This window comes from Lissotriton vulgaris, chromosome 1_2, assembly GCF_964263255.1.
Source record: "Lissotriton vulgaris chromosome 1_2, aLisVul1.2, whole genome shotgun sequence".
NCBI lineage: Eukaryota > Metazoa > Chordata > Amphibia > Caudata > Salamandridae > Lissotriton > Lissotriton vulgaris.
In genome coordinates, this window is record NC_141686.1 from 182,774,780 (window position 1) to 182,784,439 (window position 9,660).

At 42.6% G+C, this 9,660-nt stretch overlaps 1 protein-coding gene across 1 annotated transcript; it reads left to right on the top strand.

Annotated features, from left to right (window-relative positions):
* Nucleotides 1–8,445: 8,445 nt before the first annotated feature.
* Nucleotides 8,446–9,393, top strand: LOC147734848 (olfactory receptor 5F1-like). The gene has a single exon (XM_086953646.1). It carries the CDS (start codon nt 8,446–8,448, stop codon nt 9,391–9,393), a length of 948 nt encoding a protein of 315 aa, XP_086809772.1.
* Nucleotides 9,394–9,660: the final 267 nt, after the last annotated feature.

A 9,660-nucleotide genomic window follows, 5' to 3' on the forward strand; every position in this document is an offset into this window, starting at 1 on the left:
TGGATTGTATACTCCCCACACAGGAGCATTGCTGTCTAGTGTCCACCCACTGCATATGCTGTGCCCCCTAAAACATGTAGAGCCTTCCTTATTGGCTTATTTAGTTTTTTGAAAAACGTATCTATATAGTATATAAAATGCTCCTATGGCATAGAAAGTTAAAACGTCACCTGTGGAGTGCAGCAGTTATTTTGCCATTCACTAGTGTGACGAAGGAGAGCATAGCTTGCAGCAGTATAAAACCTGCAGTGCCACCTGTTTAAAACAGGTTTGCAACAGGTAAAAACCTCCTTTTAGAAAATGAGTAAGTCACCCCTATGTAAGCCTTGGTTAGATACTTAGTATGTAAAAGTGGGACTTTGCGAAAATTAATGTTACCATGTCCCTGCAGTACAGAGTAACCCTCAAGAAGTTGCAACTAGCATCGAACAAGGGAGGGCTGGGTGTACCTGATGCATCCAAGCTACAATGCCTGTCTTATTGGACGGCAGACAGGAACCTACAGGAAATAGTTTATGACACACAAGATTTGGAACAAGGTATCCTGCATCATATGCTGCTCCCAAAAATGAAAATACCCTTAGACGGACCCCCGCTACGGTGCTGGAAAAGGCCCTGCAGCATACCTCACTCATGAACCCTTACACAAGCAATATCCCACTACTGGGGATGCCAATTACGGGTGGTAAACTTTCAATGACTAGGCTGCAGGATTGGATAACTGTGATAGTAGCAGAGGTGGGTTCCTTCTTCGGAGATTGTGTCCTCTTGGACCATGCCCGATTCATGAGAAACACAGGCGCTCCTGACCTAAACTAGACATGAAGTTTGTATCTCTGTCTGAAAATAACTCCCTAGGAAATCCCACCCTTGAGAATACTCCCTAGAGGGCCCTAGCCACCACAGGAGCTGTGGTGGTTCTGAGTGGAATGGCTTCTGGGTACCTAGTGGCATGGTGTACCACCACCAGGATAAATCTGTGCCCAGAGGCTGTCTAATGATCCATGGGACCAACTATGTCAATCCCCACTCTTTCAAATGGAACCCCCGCCACAGGTAGTGGTATCAGGGAGGCCTTTGTTGTACCACCTGCCTTTCCACTAGCTTGAAAGGTGACACAGGAGCGACAAAACTCCTTAGTGTCTTCAGACATATGGGGCCAATGAGAGTGAGGGACAATCCTGTCCCAAGTCTTGTTATGGCCCAGGTGATCTGCTTAGAGAATATCATGGGCTAGTGTTAATAGGAAGCCTCTAAACCTCAGAGGTATAATCAACCTCCTGGCTGTACCAGGCTTGGGGTCTCTACTCTCGGAGTGTAGGAGTCCATAATCCCAATAGATCCTATGGGCACCACTAGCATTCCAAGCAGCCTGATGTCTGAGGGGTTTAAGAGAGGCACAGCTCAGCTGCTCCTGGCTCAGATCTGCCCTGGAAGGGCCCCCTGTCCCCAAGAACTCAACCTGATCAGGCTCAAGCTCATCCAGGATAGTTCCTTCTTGAGGACTAAGATCATTTCCCTCAAGAGACTGATCTGTACTCTGAGTCAGGGGGGAAGGCAGTGCCTTAACACTACTGCCTCCCTTCTTGGAAGGCAACTGGTCCTTTCTCTCAGAATCCAGGGCCTGTTCAGTTTTGGACATTTTAGCCTGTGACTTGGTCGCAGCAAACACATGTGCTGGGATTCCTAGCATTTCTGCATGGGTCCTGAGCTCAACTTGAGCCCAAGCTGAAGTCTCTAAATCAGTGCCAAGCAAGCATTGAACAGGGAGGTCTGTATTTACCACAACCTTCTTAAGGCCAATTACCCCTCCCCAGGAGAAATTAACAACTGCCAGAGCATGGTCAGTCCTGACATTGCTAACATTGGTCACTTGGTGCATTTCACCAAGTATGACCTGCTCAGGAGCCACATGGTCTTATTTTACCATTGTGACACTTGCCCCTGTGTCCCTGAATGTCAAATCCACTTTTCCATTAATCAAAGGCTGCTGTCTGTATTTGCCCAGATTACTGGGACTGACAAAGGAGGACATATCTATGTCTCCATCACAGATCAGTACAGCCTGAGTAGGAACTCTGACTAGTCCAGAGTCCATCTCAGAACCCAGGGTTAATCCTACTACACCCTTATTCTGAGTACCACCACTTAGAGCTGAACTAGGGGGAACAGATGTCTTAGGGGCAATGGTGGCTGGAGTTGAGCCTTTGGACGTATTACAATCACTAATCCAATGGGGGTTCTATTTACAGATTTTACACCATGGTTTCTTTTGGCCTTTTCCTTTGGTTGATTGGGACCCCCACCAGATGCAGATTTTTGGGGACCTTGAGAAGACTTCTGGTTTTTACCCTTTTCCCCACCCTTGTCAGAGTTCTTTGAATCTTGTTTCTTTGACTCACCACCTTGGTTCTTAAACTTCTGCTTCACCCTGGTTCTGACCCATTTGTCTGCCTTCTTTCCCAATTCTTGGGGAGAGGTCAGATCAGAGCCCACCAGATACTGATGCAACAGCTAATTTTGACAATTATTAAGGATTTGCTCCCTCATAATTAAGTTATACAATCCTTTGAAATCACACACCTTACTGCCAAGTAACCATCCCTCCAAAGCCTTAGTAGCACAATCAACAAAGGCAACCCAGTCCTGATTCTGTGCCTTTTGGGTATCTCTGAACATTATCCTGTATTGTTCAGTGGTTAGGCCAAACCCTTCAATCAGAGCACTCTTCAGGACTTTGTAGTCATCAGCATCCTCCTCTCTAACAGTGAGGAGTTTATCTCTACCTTTGTCTGCAAAGGAGAGCCACAGGATTGCTGCCCACTGCTCCTGAGGGACCCTCTGTACCTTAAAGGCCCTTTCCAGTGCAGTAATCCATTTGTGGATGTCATCCCCAATCTGGTAGGGAGGGAACATCTTGTTTAGGTTCCTATGGTCATGAAATCTTTCTCTACCACTAGGAATGTTGCTGCCACCATGGGGCTCTAGCCCCAGCTTCTTTCTAGTTTTCTGAAGCTCTAGGGACTCCCTGTCTAATGCTAGCAGCTCTCATCTGATTGTAAGCTGAGCTTCCTCATACCTGAGCAGCCTTTCTTTCCTCTTATGGGAGGATTCCCTCCTGTGAGAAGAAACAGAGGTCCCTATAGATGTGTCAGAATGGACAGACTCCTGAAAAGGAGATCTTGACCGTCTAGGCACACACCTCCAACTCTCCCAGGTGGAGTAAAGACAGGGCCATCATGGCCATCTTCCTCATCTCCAGAAGGAGCTGTCTCTTCCACATTAAGATCATTATCATCTTCCTGGTCAGCTTCAGGGATCAGGTCCTGGCCATTTTCACCCATGTGCCTTTCCTCATCTACTGCCTCACCCACTCTGCCTACCCCTTCAGACCCTGAGGCCTTTCTGAGATCATCCAACAGTAGTACCTCTTTGAGGAGTTGGGTGTTTGCACTTTTTACTGTCTTCAATGTCCTAGTAGTACACAATGCTCTCAATTCCAAGAATGGGAGTTTTTCCTACTTAAATGATAGTAGCCTACTGACTTCTGCCAGGGATCCACAGGTTCCTGGCCTTGAAGACATCACTAGTGTGGTGAGGAGTATGCACCTACCTACTCTAGTTTGGCCTAATAAACTCTCTTGAGTTGTAGAAAGGGTGTGCTAAGCCCTTGACACACAACTCTAAGTTCAGTAGAACTTACGGTAGTTTAAGCTTGAATTATATGTACCTCAGGTACCTTTAGGGGTTTTCAGTCAGTCACTCACTTGAGATTATCTGGTAAGACAATGGCAAACTTGAATCCCAACTGCTGCACACTAATGTGAGAAGTTGACATTTGCTGTCCACTGGTTATAGTGGGCACCTTAAACCATTCCAAACAACACCTTAGAGATGATAGCTTATAGACAACCTTATTTGAAAGCTATCCTAGAGATAACCATGGAGAGCAGCCTTCAGGCTAAGTCTTGAAGGAATGTAAAGCAGCTTGTTTTACCAGTCTATAATCTCTTGAATGGCTAAATGAAAGGAGAACCGCACCAGGTATATATATATAAAATGTATGTATTTATTACTAAACACACCCTACTAGTCTCTTTCAGCCACATGCATCAAAGGAAATTGCATTCGCAAACGGTGCGAATCGCAAAATTCGGCCGTTTGCGAATGCAATTCCCATTTTTGGGATGCATTAACATTTTTGTAATTTTCGCAATTTAAGAAATCGCAAAATTGCGATTTCTTAAATTGCAATTGCATTTAAGGAATCTCAAATTGAGATTCCTTAAATGCAATGCATCAAACTCTAAAAATTTGCGAATTCGCAAATAAGGGGAGAAAATTACCATGAAGTTGACCTTCATGGTAATTTGCGAAAACTTTGAAAAATGCACTAAAGTGAATTTTTCAAAGTTCCATTTTACACACACACATGCCCTTGGGGCATGTGAGTGTGCAAAATGTACTCCTAAGCAGACTTCAGGGGTGCAACAGGGTGTCCTTTGGACACCCTTGCACCCTTGAAATTGCATTCTTAATTTGCGAATTTCTAATGGTGAATTGCAAATTAAGAATGTCTTTCCATTCATTCTATGGGCCTCTAGGCCCATAGGAATGGATGGGGAAGTATTCCTTAATTGCGATTCTCAATTAGAGAATCGCAATTAAGGAATTTTAAGGAATCGCTATTTTTGTAGCGATTTCTTGATGCATTGCAGTTTGCAATTCCTTAATTGCGATTCCCTATTTTTCGCAATTAAGGAATCGCAAAATGCAATATTGATGCATGTGCCCGTTTATGAGACTAGTGGTCAAAGCACATATGTTGGAGGACGCACGATCGCGCGATCCAAGATGGCCGCCGCGTGAGAACTTCGCGCGTTTTCACCCCGTTTTTTACACTAAAATGGCGAATTTCAGTCAGGAAATCATTCTAAAGGAGGTCGCTGCATTTTTGAAGGACTAACCTTTGTTGTGGAGCATTTTCAGAGGATTCTGCACAGCGGAAGTAGGTTTTTTCACCGCCTGGTTCCTGCTCCCTGCACAGCATTCAGGTACAGCCAGGCTTTCTGTCAAGGGGGCGGAGGGAACTTTCAGGAAAGGGCCTGGCTTGGGCCTAGCCACTCCCCGAGCCCATTTTAGCTGCTGCACCAGTCATTTCTTGGTTATTTCCACAGCTTTTGCTTTTTCATACATTATTTTGCTTCTGCAATTATAATTCTGTCTCTTTTTTCTTCAAAATGGGAAATAAAAGTTCGATTAATAATAAAAGAGGACAGCAAGTTTCTCCTCCTGCTAAATCTAAAGTAGTGGAGTCTTCTGAACTCTCACTATCTTTAATATTGGAAGAAATTCAGGCACTTCGTATCAATACTGACACTATTGCTTCTGAAGTAAAAAATGTGCGCAAAGAAATGGCCAGCCTGTCAATGAAAATATTGGATAATTCCATCAGAATACAGGATAATAAGGTCAAACTTGAGACATTTACTCCACTTGTGGCAAAAATTTCACCTATGTGTTCAACATTATTGGACATGGAAAATCATAACAGACAATATGATCTATGCATATTTAATTTGCCTGAAGAAGTTGAGGGAAATAACTGTAGATTATATTTGGAGAACTTATTGCCTGGTCTTTTACAAATTAAATTTTCGGAAACATTTGAAGTTGATAAAGCTCATAGGATTCCCTCACATAGGAACCCTCTACATGCAAAACCACGACAACTGATTTTTAAAGTTCATCGTCACCACCATTTGGTCTTAATAAGAAAAGCAGCTAGAGAAATACCTTCTTTGATGGTAAATGGAATTAAAATATTTATTCATCAAGACTTCGTCAAAGAAACTGTCTCAATTTGCAAAGAATTCACTGCTCTTCGTCCTCAACTACGAAGTCTAGACTACAAATAAAGGGGCTTATTTATGAGCCCTTGTGTCACTTCTGCACCACTGGTGCGTCACTTTTTGTGACGCACCAGCAGTGTAAAAAATGCGCCTTGTTGCACCATAATTACAAAGTGACGCATCTAGGTAGATGCGTAACTTTTAAAACCCATGAACTACATTATACCTGCGCCAGGTATAATGTATGCAGCGGGGGTTGTAGAAGTGACGCAGTGAAATCTACCAGATTTCACTGCGCCACTTCACGGACGCAAATGCATCAAAATCTTACGCCTGCCTCACAGCAGGTGTAAGACTGACACAAGCCCTTTCACAAAGGGGCTTGCCCCATGTGAAAAGACACATTCCTTGAGTTGCGTCACTTTTTTGACACACTCCAGCAATGCATTACTTTTGCGCCATACAGATACGTCAGAAATACTGATGTATCTTTAACTCCTTGCAACAGGATGCGTCATAAAGTACATATGACGCATCAATCATGTCGCAAGGAGGGCTCACTGTAATTGACACCAGCGCTCTATTTCTCTTATTGGATGGTGCGATACGTCCAATGGTCAGCTTGGCACTAGGCAAAGACGGTCACAGTATCATTGATACAGTGGGTGGATTCACTTCAATCACGTGGTCCTAGATGTGAAACATCAGCAAAAAGTGGGGGTAACCATACGAAACAGATTCTACTTTCCTAAACCCATTAATTTTGCAAACTCTTAACCCCAGGTTGACGCTTTATGCTTTTAAACATTAAACTCAGTTTAGTTTATAAAAATTTTCTCAGGTTTTACTTATCAGATTTTTGTAATTTTGGCCTTATTTTTATCATTAAATGAATCTCCATTTGGCTAAGCAGGTTTGGTCTCTTTTTGTATGGTGTTTACTGTTTGAAGTGTTGCACGAATACTTTACACATTGATTCTTAAGTTAAGCCTGACTTCCCTGTGCCAAGCTACCAGGGGGTGAGCACATGTTAAATGAGGGTGTGTTTGCTACTTACCCTGACTAGGATTGTGGTTCATGTCTGGACCAACTGCCAACGGGAAACCCAATTTTTCATTGTGCCCATAATGCAGTCAACCTTGCACCATTGTGCAATGGTGACCGCACTGGTGCAATATAACAGCAGAAATGGTCCATATCTTTGTGAATATAGATAATATCTGCTCTCTCCCTTTTGCATACCCCAGCACAGATAGTTCCTTGCATGCATTAATAGTAAATGTGCTCCTTTATAGATTGCTTCTATGTTAAGCCTGACTGCTTTTGTGCCTATGTACCCGAGCGTTAAGCACATGTTTATTTAGTGACTTTTGTTGTTTACCCTACTCAACTAGTAACCCATTTTCTGACAGGGAATGAGCAGTCTCCTCCTCTGTGGCCACTCAAAACCAGCTTTAAATCTGTACCTTTTCCAGGCATCACTTAACATTTACTTGCGGCAGGGAAGGTCTCACTTAAGTAAATTAAGTTCCCGGGCCCATCGCAATTGGTCTTCTTGCCAGGGGATTACAGACATCCCCACTCCCAGGCCATTGTCTCTGATCTAGAAACAGTTTTCAAACCTCCTTCCTGCCTAATTCAGGCCGAATACTAGATGGGCAGATGCTGGGGACCCAATGCAGGAAATAGTGTAACATTTCTAAAAGATTCCTTTTTTTATATCTAATACATATCAAACTTGTCCAATAGATTACATGTGTATGACATATAAAAATGGTTCTTTGAATGGAGTCTGTAGCTAGTAGAGATTACAGTTTATTACCTATAGATTGAATTTTCAATGTGCCAGTTATAGTCTGACCAGTGACAATATCCTTTTTGACCTAGTCACTGTGGGAACATGCCATTTCTAATGTCTCACATATTCCACTCTAAGACATTATGCATCATATCTTGTTGGTAGCAGGGTGCACCTCTAAAATTAAAAATCACTTTTTCCTATCTGTCAAAAGAGTACTTTGACAGGCCTCAGTAGCAGTCTTCAAGCTGCTACTTTTAGGCTACATGGAGTGGGTCTTACATCATGTTTTCACCACCACAATAGTGGATGGCACAATATGGGCTGCACTGCAGGAGTGGTATTCAACTTTCCAGGCCATGGTTGTGTTTCCACACTATATACAATGATCTTACAGGAAAGATAACTGTGCCAATCAGGGCAAAGACAACATAGCCATGTTTAAATTGGCAAAACAGGAACTTTACACCTGGTTAGCAGGTGTACAGTGCATAGAGCTCTAGAACCTGCAGAGCAGACAGGGCAAAATCTCAGGGGGGGGGGGGTGGTATGATGCAAAAGATAGTCATTTTCTATAATACCTAATATTGAGGGTCATTTTGTCAACAATTTTGATCTCCAGATTACAGTGATGTGCACATCTATCTATCCATTGCTGTTTCTAGTATTTGAGATTTTTGGATTAGAATCATGATAATATTGAAACACTCCTACATCATGATAGGTACATGTGTCACAATGAAGATGTTTAATTGATTATTTTTTCTTTTTCCCTAGGAAGTAATCTCTGGAAAAATGCAAGTGGGAAATCACACAGTCATTACCAATTTCATTCTTCTTGGTCTTACAGATGATCCAGAATTGCAGGTGCCATTGTTTGTGTTCTTCCTTCTGGTATACATCATCACCCTGATAAGCAATATCATTATCATTGCATTAATCAGGATGTCACCATGCCTAGACAGTCCTATGTACTTTCTTCTCAGCAAGTTGTCTTTGGTAGACATTTGTTATTCAACAACCATTACTCCCAATATGCTGATCAACTTCCTTTCAAAAAGAAAGACAATATCTTTCTTAGGGTGTGCAACACAGTTGTTTTTCTTCGCAACACTTGCAAATACCGATGACCTAATGCTGGCTGTGATGGCCTATGACCGATATGTTGCTATATGTAATCCCTTACAATATCCCATCATTATGACAAAATTTGTGTGTACTTCTTTTGTGGCCGGATCATTTACAGCCAGCATACTTGCTGCCTTTGTTCATACCACCTGCACCTTCAGGTTGTCTTTTTGTGGGCCAAATGAGATCTCTCATTTTTACTGTGATGTTCCTCCTCTTCTGAAGCTCTCCTGCTCAGACACCACACTTAATGAGGTTATAGTATTTACAGTTGCTGGAAGTATGCAAGTGGGATCTCTCCTTGTTGTCCTGGTCTCTTACACCTATATTATTTCTACCATCATCATGATGCACTCTATAGAAGGGAGAAAACAGGCCTTCTCAACATGTGCCTCACACTTTGTCTGTGTCATAATGTTTTATGTTCCAGTTCTTTTCATGTATTTACGACCTAGATCCAGTTACTCCATGGACCAGGACAGAGTGGCATCAGTTTTCTACACAGTGATGATCCCCATGTTAAATCCACTAGTATACAGCCTTAGGAACAAGAAAGTCAAAGGAGCTGCAAGGAATGTTATAGAAAGAACTTTTAGACTAAAATTAATACTTTAAGACATTTGAATTATGATAATAGATTTTTGGGATTAGTTAAATTCACATGTCTATAAAGAAAGTAAGCTATACCTTACAAAGAGTCCATACCGGTCCAATCAATCAATCATACTATTTGTAAAGCTCATTACGCACCCGTGAGGGTCTCACGGTGCTGGGGTCGGGAATGCTGCTACTGCTTGAAAAGCCAGGTCTTGAGGAGTTTTCTGAAGGTCAGCAGGTCTTCGGTCTGCCGTAGGTGGATGGGGAAGATGTTACAGGTCTTGG

Coding starts and splice junctions, on each gene's coding strand:
- LOC147734848 (XM_086953646.1), top strand. CDS start 8,446: ATGCAAGTGGGAAATCACACAGTCATTACCAATTTCATTCTTCTTGGT.